At 39.4% G+C, this 17,127-nt stretch overlaps 1 protein-coding gene and 1 long non-coding RNA gene across 7 annotated transcripts in view; one reads left to right on the top strand and one right to left on the bottom strand.

The window, feature by feature from the left end:
* The window catches only part of LOC117935804 (regulator of G-protein signaling 6-like), a 40,861-nt gene extending 25,191 nt beyond the window's left edge, over nucleotides 1–15,670 (top strand). For 2 of the 6 annotated variants that reach the window (XM_034858316.1, XM_034858319.1), the window contains 15 exons: nucleotides 1,801–1,900; nucleotides 2,848–2,898; nucleotides 3,006–3,112; nucleotides 4,418–4,469; nucleotides 4,934–4,998; nucleotides 6,683–6,759; nucleotides 7,545–7,626; nucleotides 7,997–8,071; nucleotides 8,761–8,862; nucleotides 9,008–9,180; nucleotides 9,428–9,553; nucleotides 10,353–10,539; nucleotides 11,286–11,375; nucleotides 13,223–13,282; nucleotides 13,528–15,670. In XM_034858316.1, the coding sequence (XP_034714207.1) occupies nucleotides 1,801–1,900; nucleotides 2,848–2,898; nucleotides 3,006–3,112; nucleotides 4,418–4,469; nucleotides 4,934–4,998; nucleotides 6,683–6,759; nucleotides 7,545–7,626; nucleotides 7,997–8,071; nucleotides 8,761–8,862; nucleotides 9,008–9,180; nucleotides 9,428–9,553; nucleotides 10,353–10,539; nucleotides 11,286–11,375; nucleotides 13,223–13,282; nucleotides 13,528–13,578 (1,398 nt within the window). In that variant the 3' untranslated portion in view covers nucleotides 13,579–15,670. Of the gene's footprint in view, nucleotides 1–1,800; nucleotides 1,901–2,847; nucleotides 2,899–3,005; nucleotides 3,113–4,417; nucleotides 4,470–4,933; nucleotides 4,999–6,682; nucleotides 6,760–7,544; nucleotides 7,627–7,996; nucleotides 8,072–8,760; nucleotides 8,863–9,007; nucleotides 9,181–9,427; nucleotides 9,554–10,352; nucleotides 10,584–10,613; nucleotides 10,783–11,285; nucleotides 11,376–13,222; nucleotides 13,283–13,527 lie in introns of those variants that run through there. The other 4 variants (XM_034858320.1, XM_034858321.1, XM_034858323.1 and 1 more) reach the window with 4 other exon arrangements.
* A 366-nt stretch (nucleotides 15,671–16,036) lies between these two features.
* The window catches only part of LOC117936324, a 7,615-nt gene continuing 6,524 nt past the window's right edge, over nucleotides 16,037–17,127 (bottom strand). Inside the window, exon 2 of the long non-coding RNA XR_004654919.1 lies at nucleotides 16,037–16,136. This is a non-coding gene — a long non-coding RNA (uncharacterized LOC117936324). The remainder of the gene's footprint in view (nucleotides 16,137–17,127) is intronic.

Here is a 17,127-nt window from a genome sequence, read left to right as displayed (position 1 = left end):
CCCAATGAGCGTTGTCATACTGTAGTAGCATGTATGCTTGTGTTCATATGCAGGTAAGTGTGTGCGTCTGCGGGCATCCAAGTGTTCTTACTTATTAGTCAGATGCTTAGGGAAACTTAACCCTTGTGTTGTCCTCGGGTCAAATTGACCCGTTTTAATGTGTTTAATATCAGAAATATGGATTTCTTTCAACAAAATTGCCCAAAAATAACATGGGTGATTCCTTTTATTGAATTTTTTGGGTGTTTTGTTTAATCTTGTAGAATTTGAAATCTTTTTTGTTTTTAATGGTTTCAAAACAGTATCCGGACTAAACTTTGACATCTACCCATCTGAGATCCACTCAACATCCTCTGATCTTAACTATCAGTCAAAATAATTCATCATTCCTGCCTTTTTAACTAAAAAATTATGTATAATTTGAAATAAATGAGGTTTGATGACCACAAATTCCAAGAATAAGTGTAAAACCTATTATTAAACCAGCTCAGGGTTTTCTTTTTCTTTTTTTTTTTTGAAGCGCCAGAAGCTGGAAAAAAGTGAAAAATAAATCCGAAAAAGCGTCAAAAACATTGGGAAAGCACAACGAAAAAAAAACGTAATTTTGACCTGGAAGGACAAGTCCATGGTTAACAGGAAGACAACACAAGGGTTAAAGAATGTTATAGCCAGTGCTGTCAAACCATAGCAGCTACTGTACTGCATATGGTTGGCTGCAAGTATACAAAATCATGATTTTTTTTTAATGTAGATTGATTTCTACAACGCAGTGCTGACTGCTCACATCAATACATGACCTGACCTGACTGCTTATTCTCTACAAACAACTGTTCAAGGACTTGACCAAACAGATTTTTTAAAATAAGTGATGTGATTCTGTATGTTTGTGTGTTTAGGACTTTGTATAGGGATTTCTGCATAGTCATATGTGTGTTTGTGCATGTGTGTCCATGTACTTTAGTGACTTGATGTTAACTTGTTTACTGTACGGTGTACTCCCCTGTGTAGTGGCAAGCTGTGCGGGGCCTTACTTGAGGCGGCTGATGTGTGATGTGTTTGTGTCTCTGGCTGAGTCGGAGGTGTGATGTTTATTTCTGCCTACGGGGAGTAGCTTTGACAGCTCTTCAATTGGCCAAAGCTTCCGACCGAAACCTGTTACAGATAAATAAATCAAACCCAACCTGTGGTTCTATTACCATGCCTGTATATATATATATATATATATATATATATATATATATATGTATGTATATATATATATACATCTGACCCATGCTTCAACACTTATCTTCACCTGTAGGGATATAAGGATGTCCTCAGATCAATTTCAAGCATCACAAGCCTTGTGTCCACTGGGTATTACATATATTTCCAAACCCTTTTACGCTATTTTCGGTTTCTGCTCTACGGAGCATTTTAGTATCTATAAACTCATTGTTTTGGTTTTACAGGCTACAATTTTACAGTTTTTTTATTTACTCTCAACGCTGAGAGAAAATTACAAGTTATGAGTTAACAGTTTATTATGCTGCCAAAGTAGCCAAAATACCAGTAAACTCAATCCTGAATCTATTGTTTGACTTTAAGGCACCTTCTGTAATATTTAAAACTAGTAACTAAATGTTCTCACATTGGATGCTTTTCTCTTCTATCACTGATGGTAAAAAAGAACAAAAAGCATATATGCACAGTAATCCGAGTTATGTAGTTAGAACCATTTGAAATGGTTACTGTAATAAATAGAATGTGTGATTTTTTTTGTTTTGTTTGTATTTAACAAACCCTCTGGCCTTCCCACAGATAGAAGACATTGTTACACGAATACAAGATGAGAAAGCAGGAGGTGTAGCCATTCGGACTGTCAAAAGCTTCCTCTCTAAGATCCCCAGTGTGGTGTCAGGTTAGTATTATGTGAGCGTAGGTGTGTGTGGACATGCCTGTTTACTGTATGTGATTGTCCATTTATATACAGTATGCTGTAGTTCACTGTGTTTCTTCCTAATGAGTACTTGCCTTGTACCTTCACCCCGCTCTTTCAAAACCACCCTCAAATCCTACTTATTGAAACCTGCTTTTAATTTATAATTATTGTAATTATTATTTTAGTTTTTAGTATTATTGTAGTTAGTACATTGTTACTGCTTTTACTGTTTCTGTCTTTGTTTTTAAGTGCCTCTGAGTCCCTTCTAAAAGCACTATACAGAATAGATATTATCATTATTATGAGTATGTGTGTGTTTGCCTTTTGTCTAGAGAAAACGTATGACTCAGTATCAGAGAAGCAAATATGACCTTTTGGGCTCATTTAAGCTGCTGCTTCTACAGTTGGAGGGAGATGATGTTTTAACCAATAAGCCACTGAGGGAACTGCCTTTGGTGTGCTGCCCTTGTCACACCTTTTTTCTCCTTCTTTCTGCCTGTGTCCATCTGTGTATGCACTCTACTCCTTCTTGTGTTTGGGCATCTGTGTGTGCTTGTGTATGAGGATGAGTCACCAGTGTTGGACGACGAGGTCACTCCCACTCTCCTAAGGGTTGTTTCGGAGTCACTGCTTAACATGGCTCCCCCAAGCCCGATGCCCTCACGATCATTCTCAGCAGCCTCTGCCAAAGCACACAGACCTGGCCAAATATAGTGCTGTCGAGGAGCAGAGAGAGAGAGACAGGACTGCAAACCTGTTAACATTGTGTTATTATGTATGCTTTGACCCACAGCTTAGAAGGGAGACAATATGACAAAGACTTCCTTAAAGCTCATTACTATTTGTCGATTGCAGCTCTTTTTGAAACAATTGCGCATGTAGAACTTTGACTCCACTTCTAACCATAATCGTTTTATGATTCCAAGGTGCGGACATTGTTCAGTGGCTGATGAAAAACCTTTTTATTGAGGATCCAGGTAAGTCTGTTGAGAAATCTTTCATTACATAAAAGCACAATAGTGCTCAATTGAAGAGGAAGGCAATTTCAACCCCCCCTTCTGTGTGCCTTCTGTCATGTCACCAGCTGAAGCCATCCACCTTGGGAGTCTGATCGCTGCCCATGGCTACATCTTCCCCATCTCTGACCATGTCCTGACACTTAAAGATGACGGAACACTTTATCGCTTTCAGGTACGGAAAGTTCACCATGGGAATATCTTTGGTATGCAATGGGAGGCCTTTAAATATAGAAAAATTAGAAGGTAGTTATAAGAGGGATATGTTTATTATGTGATGCTAATGAGAGCAATCCTTACTAAGCCTATTACTCAACCCACGAAGGTCAATACTGTATATCCCTGATGGACGTTGCATCAGAGCGTGAGGTGGGCTGCAGAACAAGGCCTACGGGCTTGTTGGAGTTTTTTAATTTATTTTTTGCTTTATCTGATCAAGCATGAACTTGGACAGGTCCCTCTGATAGCTTTCAGGCTCCACGGTGACTCATCACTGTGACTGGGCCATTTGCATCTTTATCTTGTCCAGCTACACTCGCCAGGCTCTCCTATGGGAAGCACTGAGCTGGCTGCACGCTGGCTCTGCACTTTTCACTGTCACCAGCCGCTGCTCCTCCTCCTAAATCTACCTCTGAATGCATTTATCTTCACCTCCTATTGCATAAGATTAAAAGCCATTATTGTGCCCATGCAGGGAGGACAGTGTGTGTCACACTTGCTCATTCAGCAGAGGCTAAAAATATTCCCTCTGATGTTGTCATACTGCAACAGGCCCCCGTCATCAGTGCATCTAAATAGAGTCCACGGTGAATGTAAAATGCATTGGCCAGCCTCCATAGCTGTGCTGTAAGGCTTAGTGACATAGGCTTAGTGTAAGTTTTAGTTTGCTGGTCTAAAAATACATACTATTCTGGTAGTACTGGTAGAAGACCCAGATTTAATGAAAGCTGTCTTCTGTTTGTTATTTTTTGCAAATGCAGTGAAGTCTTATAGTTCAACTTCATCCTCTGTGGTGATTATAATGGTAATAAGAGCATGTTAACCTTTTGTTCAGAACACTCAAACAGGCACATTTATCAGCGTCAGCCTTTTGCTCTTAGGCTAATTACCGTTATGAGTAATGGTCGGACTAAAATATGTGGTTGAGTGCCACCAATTTCTAATTCTGCCCTGTTATTAAGAATTCATGATAAATGTGAGTGATCCATTATTAATGGACTTGGAAATGAACTTTGAATGTGCAATATCAGTTGCAATAGAAAAAACAGAGAAAAGACATTAATATGGAGAGAAAGATAAAGTTACCATCGCTCCCCAGAAAGTTATTTGCAGGATGGTGGGTGAAATGAGATTCCATTTATATTGGAGTAGAATATTTTTGTTTATCTCGACACTTATGGCAAGAAAAGAGAGTAATTCGGATTATTTGAATAAATTAATAAACTCTGTTTATGTATCTTCACTTTCTGTTCATCACCAGTCTCCCTACTTCTGGCCTTCAAACTGTTGGGAGCCTGAGAACACAGACTACGGTGAGTCACAAGTGTCTCAATTTTTGCCTCTTTCTCCAAACCATTAAGATCTTGCTAATGCCTTCAGCTGTTTCTCTGAAACAGAACTCACACTGTAGCTCTGTTGTTGACACTTACTGAGTATTGATTCACAGAGCCATTCTCTTTAATGTATCTGGCACCGAGGAGCCCGCACTACCCTGTGCGAAAAAAGCTTAGACAAACAAAATATAGGGACACATCTCCGGCTCTCTGCATGGCATTTACTTGAGGCTTGTTATTTTAGAACACATCGCCTGCCTGCTCCAGCAAAACATTCATTACTGTTGGTTCACACAGTTGAGACCTCAGTTAAAAAATAGCAGCATCGATTGGAAATATTCCTTTTTTATTTTGGAGTCACACTGCTGACAACCCATCTGACTAACTCTATTACCTCTATTACCTCTTCATGTCTCACTCTTTCTCCCCTCCTCCCCCTCCAGCCATTTACCTGTGCAAGCGCACCATGCAGAATAAGGCCAGGCTTGAGCTAGCTGACTATGAGGCTGTAAGTACACTGTCATTTTTGGTTAAGTGATTGCCAGGAAGCTCTCAGTTCAATGCTATCATTGTGCATGGACCATAATATCATGACACTCTGAATTTCCTGTTTTGTTTCACATCACTGAAAAACTAAAGAGCTGTTACAGTGTCCTCTGGGGCCTTGAAATGCCAAGATCCATTCATCCCAGAAAAAAGCCATTATCAAATTACAAACTGTTATACAAATCTGTCAAAGGTTGTATTTCTTTTTTTCTGGAGCAGCATTTGGCAGACTATAATGCAGTCATTTTCTGGCCCCAAAATGAAATATCTATAGAACTACTTGGCATTAGCAGATCAATGCAGTCTCAATAGGCACATTACTGCAGTGCTAATCTCCTGCTGGTATACAATAGCAATCTGCTGCACTTACATATTCTAAATTACTCTGCAACTATATTGTCCAGTAGACATCCTTTCTCTCCTATTCAGGTCACTTTTGTCTTCTGGCCTTATTGCTCTCACTGTTAACATGTCTGCTAGTTTGTACTTAGACTTTTTTCTCTCTTTGTAATGAGGTCATGTACTGTATCTTCAACAGATGCTTGTTTGAGTGGTCTTATTAACAATGCCAAATTTGGTACGCAGCTTTGACATGTGTACGCCATGGAATTTTAAAGAGCTTGTGAAGCTTTTATTTCTTTTATTCAAGCAAAATGTATAATGCAATGAGTTGTATCAATACAGTCATGAGGTTATAGTATGAGTCGCGAAATTTGTCCCTCCGTAAAACCTCAATGTTCAGTTTTTACACTTTTCTGTACGGATTAAACTAATGAGATATAACAAGTTTAAAGGGGAACACCGCCTAAATTAAGAATTCCGATGAACATGAGATACTCTCTCTCAAAGCCAGAAACCAGACAAGTAAGTCTCAAATCAGTAAAGTCTGGAGATTCTCCATAGATAGTGAATAGGAGACTGATTTTTTTCCCTCTTTTTTTACACCCAAATAAGTTGTATTCAATTGAAGTGTTCTCAGTTCTGATAACAGAAAATACACTCAAAACATTCCCCTGGGTGCTCTCAGTGTCCTCTCAGTGAAAACTTTCCAAATTCATTTTCTATCTAGTGGACTTCATACTCAATGATATCACAAATTTGAGTTTAAGCACGCTAGTATTTTTGATTTGGGATACAGTTTTTAATGTTAATAATATTTTTGGACTGTCTTAGGCCATAGGAATAACATGCATGAATTTGGGAAATGGGTGTGGTTCCCCTTTAATTAGTGAGCGTCAGAGGTAATGGCAGGTAGGTGATCTTAGTTTAGACAGAGCCAGGCTAGCTTTTTCCCTGTTTCAAATCTTTATCCTAAGCTAAGCCAACCGGCTGTTTACAGAAGCTTCAAATTTATAGCATTACAAGCGTGGTGTCAATCTTTTCATTTGTGAAAAAAGCTCAAAAAATGTATATACCAAAATGTTTAATTCAGTAGTAGTGTATATACCAAAACAGTGCCTATTTGTGAGTCACCAGCTCAGTAACGTGTTTAGGGACACACTAGTGACAGGTTGCTTCATCTCAGCATTGGTAATCCAAAAATATGGCATCTGTGGCCATCACAGTAAATGGACAACGTAATCATCTAAAGGCCTTGAATTCCAGTAACCATCTCCCCTAATGCCGTGCCTGATTGGTTCCACCAGGAAAACCTTGCCCGGCTGCAGAGGGCTTTTGCCAGAAAGTGGGAATTTATCTTCATGCAAGCTGAAGCTCAAGTCAAGTGAGTACATGAATGTAAATGGGAGTTAGCACGTGTCGTCTCATGACATCAGAGTCATACTAACGTGACACATTTACAGCAGAAGAGAGAGAGATATTGGTGAGATCAGGTTTATACACTCATACTGGCTGCGGCATTACATCTATAATTTGAGTGTTTTTTCCCCAAGGAAGAGAAAAAACGCTTCAGTGTGCAGTGTCAGACGGGCCTTGAGCCAAAGCTTTTCTCATTAGCAATGCTCTGTTTTCATGCCCTGCTGTGGCTGCAGGGTTACATGCATTAAATACAGCAAGCATCCCCCTATGGAATTAAACACACACAATTCTCTTAACTTCTATCTCTTAGTAAGTCTTCCATCTGGTGGCTTGCATGTGTAAGCACAGCTCTATTATCTCATGCATTATAGTAAGGAGAGAAACTTCTTCTCCTGTCTAGAAATATCTTCAAAGTTGACATTGTTTAGTGGCCACTGTGTTGTACAAGTGCTGGCGATATGAAAAGCTGTACGTCTTTTCATATCTGGGGAGTAAACAATATTTAGCGAGGGCGCTCAGTAAATGTCAGTTATATAACAGCTTGGCCCCACCGGCAGCAAAACCTGGCATTGCTAAGTGAGGCGAGCAGACAGGTTAAGACCTACACTCTTCAGCTTTTTGCTCCATTATCTGGCCTGTCAGTAGTAACATGTACGTGTGTGAGTTTGTGAGATTGTTATTATTAATGGAGCATGATTTTTGTGTTTTACCTTATATTTCCGAGGTATGTGTGGTTTCCTCTGTTGACAGAATTGACAGGAAGAAGGACAAGGCAGAGAGGAAGATCCTGGACAGCCAGGAGAGGGCATTCTGGGACGTCCATCGGCCAGTGGTGAGTACGGGCCAAAACCATGATAAAAGAAAAAAAGAAGGGAGGGTCAGATACTGCAAGAGTTTAACAATGGTAAGGAACAAAGAAGAATGAAAAAAGGGGGACTCTTACATGGATAGACAATTTTAGCATTCAAAGCCTTAAAAAAGCAGACTCAGCTCCACACACTGTTTAACTGAGAGTCCTGTTCTGTTGTTAACAGAATCAGATTTGGTACCAGTTACTTTGCATACACGCCGCTGGTGAGCATGACATTGCTGAATAGAGAAACAGCATCATATTGTGTGAGGAGCACAGGCGCAGACAATGCATGCTGGAGAAACACCGTTATCTGACCCAGAAACACAATGTCTTCTATTGTCTCCCACAGCCAGGCTGTGTCAACACTACAGAGATGGACATTCGCAAGTGCCGGAGAGAGAGGAACCCACACAGGGTAAAAAAGGTGAGGAGAGGAGACGATGGCAAGTTAGCTTTCCAAACCTAATTATTATCTCCACAATAGTTTTTAGCAGTTGTTTGCGATTTTGCCACCGAAAACTTTAATTTCAATGTTTTATTGATGTAACTGCTCAATTACATTTTCGTGTATTGTTTTGTAAAACACTTTAAATAACTTTAAATTGACTATTTTATCTTACTAAATGGCAAAATGAAGTAGATGGTGTTATAAAAAATAATAATAATAAATCTATATTTACGCATAAACTGTATGTATATACACATATACCTTATGTACTGTATATTCATATTTTAATACATAATATGACAATGCCTGTATATACTTTTTTGTTTATTTAGCAGTAAAGTTCTTCTAATCTTTTTACAAATTTAAAAATATAATGTATGTGGGTAAAAGCAATCAAAAATCGAAGGATCTAAGATTCAACAGATTCTTCAAACCCGCCATGTGTAATTTTTGTATAGTTGTAAGAGTCCCAGTCATAATACTGAGGCCATGATGTTGCCAATGGTAACTAGAACCCTGGGCCCAGAACTATTACCGCTGGTCTCACAACTATTACCTGACATTCATCAAACTACAAAATAGAGTTCTTGATCCGTCATGGTTTATCCAAACAACAACAATGGCATCAAAACAAAACAACATGTCTCTCCTCTCATATTCTCCAGTCGGTCTACGGGGTTCCAGATGACGGCCAGACCCAGCCGAGTCCCGTCCACATCAGCTCCCAGCCGACTAGGAAGGCCACCAAAGAGGACGTTCAGAAGGAGGTAACTCACAGTGTCACCTTCTTCTCCATAGGTCATTACCCAGCATTCTGCCTCACCCATCCATCATAACGACAGTCGGGAGACACAGACTGATGAGCTGTTACCTCATTTAGCTTCCTCATTATTCTCTCTCCCTCTCCATCAGATTACCTTCCTGAACATTCAGCTGGACAGACACTGTATGAAGGTTTCCAAAGTGGCCGACAGTCTAATGAGCTACACGGACCAGTTTGTGGAATATGACCCTTTTGTGTCGGCCACAGAGCCTTCCAACCCTTGGATCAGTGATGATACTTCCTTCTGGGACTTGGAGGGAAGGTGAGGCTAGAGGGGTCATGTTGGGATGTGTGCTAAGTGTCCACAGGAGGCTGGTAATTCTTTAAACCAACAATGAGGCCTCGGGGATGGTGAACTTTTGTTGTCCTGAAGTAGGAGGGCTATCATCTCAAAGGAGAAGTAATGCTGGCATTCCCAAAGGTTTACTCTGGTATCTGCTCTCTGTACACCATGAAGAAAAATGACCTATTTTATTCCATTCTTCTCTAATGTGTTTTATTCTGAGCAGTCGTGACCCCAGCCAGCAGCGTGTGAAGAAATGGGGCTTCTCTCTGGAAGAGGCGCTGAAAGATCCGGCGGGAAGAGACCAGTTCCTGAAGTTCCTGGAGTCAGAGTTCAGCTCAGAGAACCTGCGGTAAGGCTGAAATGCATTTCTTAAAGCAACTATAATCAACATTTTATACTAACAATGGATCACATGATTTTATATGTATGTGAAATGGGTCACACCTGCTGATACAATAACCATATTAGAAATGTAATGATCTATGATTTAATAAAGTATCATACTTAAGGACAGTTTTGAGGTACTTGTACTTTACTTTACTACTTTATACTTCTATTCCACTACGTTTCAGAGGGAAATAATAGACTTTTACTCTACAGTTGCAACTATAGTTACTTTGCTGAATTAGTTTTTTTTACATATAAAACCTTGTAAAATATGAGGAACAGTATACAAAACTTTGCTTCACTTTGACCTGCTACTGTACATTGTTAAAATGCTTCTTACATGTTTGCGACATGCAGAAACAATAAAAATAATAATGTATAACAATACTGAGTAATTAGTACTAAGTAACTAGTAACTGAGTAACTAGTAACTGAGTACTAATTAGTACTTGTACTACTGCTGACATACTCATTTTATGTAAGTAAAAAGTTCAATTGTGCATTTTTACAATGTATTATTGTTACTTTTATGTAAATAATTCCACCATTGTTATGTCAAAACAAGTGTGTTAACATTGTAGAAATAATAATATTTCATCAATATTCATATATTTTATAAGTATTATCAAATTAATTCAGTAATCACAATAAATGGCATTGTCAGCATACAAGTTAACGTAGCAAATTAACAATTTTATATACACTGTATATATTTCATATTTTGGGGAAGTTGTTATTGATTAGATGTCATGCTGTTGTAGGTTCTGGTTAGCAGTGCAGGATCTGAAGCGGCGGCCGCTCCACGAAGTGTCCTCCAGGGCGCAGGAGATCTGGCAGGAGTTTCTGGCCGAGGGAGCAACGAGCTCCATCAACCTGGACTCTCACAGCTACGAACGCACCAGCCAGAACCTCAAAGACCCCGCACGATACAGCTACGAGGACGCTCAGGTGGACTCTGTTGTTTCTTTACTCATGGACGAAGTAACATGACTATACATGTTCATGTTCACACACGCATGAACACACACACTCACACACACTCACTCACACACACTCACACTGATCTGAATAAACACAGAGTGCCAACACAGCTGCGCCTGTACCTGCGCCTGCCCATCAATACTTCTCTAATGCTACATAGAAAGGGATTTAGTGGTACATATAAGGTCCTGAAACTGTGTCCTTCATAGAAACAACATATATTTATATACACACACACACACACACACACACACACACACACACACACACACACACACTGCAGCCGTTTACTTCCTCTCCCATCCGCTTGCCAACAGAAACACAGAACCTGTCCACGCCACTCATGTTACACTGGCGAATGAATGAGAGGGCACTGAGGAACAGAAAGAGAGAGGATTAAAGATGAATTACCGAGTGTGTGTGTGCCAGGGCCTGATGAGGCGAGTAATGCCATGAATAGGTTGTTCGGTCGGTTCACCATGGATTCCTCTGGTTCTAAGTGGGTTGGCAATGTGTGAGGTGGAACGCCTCTCACTGGCAGGACATTACTCAGCTCTGTCTCACGGGACTCTTTGCATCACCGCCTCCAAATCACACATGCATGCACTGCATTACTGTAAACAGACCTCCTTTATTACTCTGCACTTCTCTTTATTTACACTCCCTTTTCTCCAAAGCCCACACACACTCATCAGTTTTTCTTTCTATTGCAGGAGCACATATTCAAGCTAATGAAAAGTGACAGCTATGCACGCTTTTTGCGATCCAACATCTACCAAGATCTCCTGTTAGCCAGAAAGAAGGTGAGCTGTGCTCTCTAACCCCTTTCCTTTTTTACAAAAGTTTGTCACTTTGTCACTTTGTCACTCCAGTTTCATATCTAATTTAGTATGTAGTCAGCAATAGATAGACAAAGGGCCTTATCTTAATTGCCCAAGTGCTAAGCGTCTGTGCTAAGCAAGTAATAAGTGTAACTGTGTGTATGTGTGTGGGGGGGCAGCAGGGGGGAGTGGAATATAGACCAGAGGTGTGGTGATTAATAAATACTCTCACTGGTCTAATCACTCTGAAAAAGTTGTGCCAATCACAGTGAAGCTTGTCATACAGTAGAAATTAACTGATAGCAGAAGATACTGATAGATCTACTGACTGGGGAGGGTCTAATTACACTAAAATATACACTCAATATCAATTTAATACACATACCCATAAATGCACAACAAAGTGAAAGGGAAAAAGGAGAGATGGGGCAGCACTAAAGGACAGAAAAACAAATCACGATTCAATAACAAAATGGAGTTAACAGGCAGACAATGAGAAAGACAATAAAGAGACTGCATCACATAAAAGCAAGTCTATTAAAGTGTGTTTTAAAAACTGTGAAAAGAAGTCTCCAATTCAGCGAGTCTATCTCCTCGGGCATGTTGCGCCCTGATGGAGAAGGCACAGCCACCGACCTTGGAACGGTTTAAAGGGTCCCAGCCCGGGGATTTAAGACTGTGAACCGGCTTGTAAGGGGTCTGCATCTCTGAGATATATACTAGGGCTAGACCTTGACGAGCTTTAAAAGTAATCAGTAAAAACTCATAATCAATTCTAAAACGGACATGGAGCCAGTGAAGCGGAGCTAGGATTGGAGTGATGTGATGCCGTCGGTTATAACCGTTGAGAAGCCTGGCTGCTGAGCTCTGGACCAGCTGGAGGCGAGAGAGGGATTTGTGGTTGATGCTGGTTAAAAGAGAGTTGCAATAGTCTAGACGGGAGAAAATGAGAGCATGCATGAATGCATCAATGATTATAATCTAATAGTAGAATATATAGAATTGTGTATTGTGCCATTCTGCATAGATTATTTCTACACTATGGTATAAATAATACAGTAAAATATCTGAATACTTCTTCCACCAATAGTTAGTGATAATAGTAAAATAGACATAGGAAAAGTCATTCAAACAATTCAAGGTTTTAGATTTAAGGTAATCTGATCACACTTACATGCTACAAAAGCAGGCTCTTTCAATGTCATTTGTCAGTTTTTAACAAAGTCTGGCATTCTGCAGTTTGATGCTCTCATGAGACGACTAACAGAGCCCTAAAAAATGCAAAACTGCTGTGCCCAAGATGCAGGTGCAAGGAAACTGCTAAATTATGTAAAACGTCAAGGAAACTCAGGTCGAACAGGCAAACTGCTGTGTAAAAGAGGAAAAACTGTCATGCTAAATAGAAGCAACAGATAAGCAACATATAGTATTTAGATTGACTGAAAAGTATAGTAGTTGTTGACAGTGATGGTGATTTTGTGTGTTATGTTTTCTGACTCCCGTAGGTTATCAGTGTAGTTCCTAAGATGTGTGCAGCTAAGCGAACATCATTTAGCTGTTACTGTGTAATATGGAGCTTTTCAGCAAATCATAGCTGCCTCTGTTCATGCTAGCCTTTCTGCCCTTTCCCGTTTGGACACTGCTCCTTCTGCTGGCCTGTCACTGACCCCACTCCATTTCCTAAAAAAATGCAACTACCACATTGTCCTCGGCCCTCATTTTTGCTATGCTTGGCCCGTTTTTTACTACATCGCACCCTGACCCCCCCCCCCCGTCAACACCCCTACCTGACCCAAACACTCACCCTGCTTCCCCCCCTCCCAAAACAGCAGCCAGCAGACACTGAACAGGGCCGCCGCACCTCCTTGGAGAAGTTCACCCGCAGTGTGGTAAGTCATTTGGAGCTGGGGCTGTTAACACAACACTGGCTGGCTCACTATCAGTGGCTTTTGCAAAGTATAACCATATTACACTCTGTTGTGGCTCTTTATACCTGTAATAGGATGTGTATTTGTGAAAAAGACAACATGCTAGTCGCATAAATGGTTGCAACCAAGCATTTTAGATTTATAAAGTACTTGTACTTTTATCATCTCAGTCTAGTAATGTGTTTTTGTTTTAATTGACCTTGTAGGGCAAGTCATTGACGGGAAAGCGGCTGACAGGTCTGATGCAGTCATCCTGACACAGCCTGTGCTGGAGGGGCACAGCCAGACCCTGTTGGAGTGGTGACCGCCACACAGGGGCGGGGGCTGGGTCACAGACAGTGGAGCTGGGCTGGACATGGCTGCTGTGGATGCTCTCATACACTGCTCCGAGGACTGCTGCCACACTGCTACTGCAGCTCTGGGCCTGCCGGGGCTCACGCCCCAAACTGAACCACTGAGGAAACGCTGACGAGGGAAACTCAGCCAGCACACCACATGGCATGCAGCATACAGTATAAGCACATTCAGACTAGGGCTGCCCTTCTTTTCATCACTTAGTTGGCAAACTGGTTGTTAGGCTCTTTGTCGACCAAGCTGACCAGTTTATATTCTTTTCATTTTGTTTTTTATACATGTTTATTGGATGTTAAAGCACATCTGTGGTGTCGCAACAACATTCTTTGATAAAAACTACGTTTAAAAGCTATTTGCCACAACATTTGCAACAAAATAACTTTTGATTTAGTTGTCCTAAAACAGCTGGGGTCAAAGAGACACGTCAACACAGACACAAATCAGCATTCTATTTTGCATATGTCTCTGTACTGACAAGGCAGCCAGCAATAAATAAAGTGTGAGACCACTTTTTTTTTTATTTAAAAAATAAAAAATAGAAAGAACCTTTTTTATTATATCTGTTACTTATGAAGCACATGACATGTCAGTTAAAGAGTCGACATAATTTTGGCAGTAATAAATAATATACAAAGTAATTGTTTGCAAGATGTTAAATTGATTTTTGAAGGTATAACTTTTCAGGCTTCATTACATTCCAAAATCTGGCATAAGGGCTTAATGTAGCATTCACACCGCACTGTTGCATTCAAATGTCTTTTGATTCATTGATCCTGTTGGCATATTCGGTTTACTGAAATTCTGGGCTTAAAGTTCCAAAAATGTTCAGGCTACACAGTCAAATTAGGAATTCCAAAGTATGTGTGAATAACTGAGAAGCTTAAAATAACATGGCCCACATGGTAGTGTAAATCACAGTGATTTGAGCTTTTACTTTAGTCCTTGTTCTAGTGTGCACAGTCACATGTGTTATGTGTCCACATGCTTTTCAGGGCTCCTAATATAGTGTAGTTTTTAAGGTTTCCAGTGCCATGGGTCCATCTAGTGGTGGTTCAACCACAGGACCAGCAACCGTGTGATACAAGACTGTATTAAACTAGGTTCACATATCACAGGACATCATGATGTCAAAACTAGTTCTCTGATCATGGAGATATTAAGGCCTGCCGCCCAATATGGGATAAGTTATGTTTTGTTGCTCTTTTACTGCATGAATATCTCATCTTTGGTTTTATTAAAACAATTAAACCTGCCCATGTTTGTTTGGTAAAATGTATGCTGTGACTCTCCATCTAATAATCACAATGTGTTTAATGACTCTGGGGAAAATGGTGCATGTTATTGGACCATAATGGAGTTGGGGGAAGATTTGGCTCTCCAAAGACACACAGACGAGGAAAAGAACTGGAGCAACACTCCTCAGTGAATGGACGTCAAAGCCCTTAAATGCAACTGGGAACTGGAAATATTTGACCTGTAACGGGCACCGCACACTGAATTAGGCATCTGTGCTCCACTGTGTCCTCAGACCTCTTCTACAGACTGAAGGTGCTTGGACAGACAGCTCCCCCATGATCCCAGGGACTGCTACAATGACAGACTGCCGAATGAGTAAATCGCCTATTATTTCCTGTTAGAGTCGTTGTAATGCACCGTACAGGTCATATTAATAGTTGTCATAAACCAATAACCTCTTGATAATAAGGTAGAGAGAGATGCTTAACTTGAGTTGATGTACCAAATGTTATTCTCAGCACAAACACAATGACACTATGTACAGGGTGCATTGTAGATGTAAATTGGCAACATTTCATTATCCAAAGCACACTTTATTATGATATGGGCACATTACTATGCATGTAACATATTCAGGGCATTTTTAGCTTTTAGTTTCTCAATCAGCAAGATGACTACTGGCACTCTAAAAACACTCAAATACCTGCTATCTATTCATGGGTACCAAATAATAATAAAAAAAAAAACTCTGGACCTGTCTCCCCTGTGCCACTCTTCTGTTATAGGTTTGAGGTAGTGGGATTATTGCCCATGTTCTCCAGAGGACTTTAGACTCTTCTTGTTGCTTTACGACAAAAATAAAGACTTTCAACATGCTATACTATGACTTTTTCGACAAACTATACTATGACTTTTTTGACATATTATACTATGACTATTTTCAACATACTATACTATGACTTTTTCAACATACTATGCTATGACTTTTTCATGACTTTTTTGTTACATACTATACTGTGACTTTTTTTGATATACTATATTATGACATTTTTTGATATACAATACTATTGCTTTTACTTGTCTTTTTCTTTGACCTTTTTTTAGAAACTTTTTCTCTCTTTTTAAATGGGGGAATTAGCTCAAATGGTAGAGTGCTTGCTTAGCATGCAAGAGGTAGTGGGATTGATGCCCACATTCTCCAGAGGACTGTAGACTCTTCTTGTTGCTTTACAACAAAACCAATAATTTTGACATGCTATACTATGACTTTTTTCAACATGCTATATTATGACTTTTTTCGACCTGCTATACTATGACTTTTTCGACATACTATACTATGACTTTTTCATGACTTTTTTCTACATACTATACTATGACTTTTTTTGATATAGTATATTAGTACTGTTTTCGATATACTATACTTTGACTTTATCATGACTTTTTTTGACACACTATACTATGAATTTTTCGTGATATTTTTCGATATGCTATAATATGACTTTTTTCAACATACAATACTATGACTTTTTTCGACATGCTATACCAATACTTTTTTCAACATGCTATACTATGACTTTTTTGACACACTATACCATGAGTTTTTCACGACTTTTTTCGACATACTATAATTTGACTCTTTTGATATATCATACTATGACTTTTTTCGACATGCTATACTATGACTTTTTTGACATACTATACTATGACTTTTTTGACATACTATACTATGAGTTTTGCATGACTTTTTTCGACATACTATACTATGACTTTTTCATGACTTTTTTGTTGCATACTATACTGTGACTTTTTTGATTTAGTATATTGTGACTTTTTTCAATATACTATACTATTGCTTTTGCATGTCTTTTTCTTTGACCTTTTTTAAAAAACTTTTTCTCCCTTTTTAAACAGGGGAATTAGCTCAAATGGTAGAGTGCTTGGTTAGCATGCGAGAGGTAGTGGGATCGATGCCCAGATTCTCCAAAGGACTATTCTTGTTTCTTTATGACAAAAACAAAGAATTTTGACATGCTATACTATGACTTTTTTCAACATGCTAGACTATTACTTTTTTGACATGCTATACTATTACTTTTTCGACATGCTATACTATGACTTTTTCGACATACTATACTATGACTTTTTCATGACTTTTTTCGACATACTATACTATGACTTTTTTTGATATAGTATATTAGTACTGTTTTCGATATACT

The sequence above is a fragment of the Etheostoma cragini genome, chromosome 20 (assembly GCF_013103735.1).
Source record: "Etheostoma cragini isolate CJK2018 chromosome 20, CSU_Ecrag_1.0, whole genome shotgun sequence".
NCBI lineage: Eukaryota > Metazoa > Chordata > Actinopteri > Perciformes > Percidae > Etheostoma > Etheostoma cragini.
This window is presented reverse-complemented; position numbering and strand designations above follow the sequence as displayed.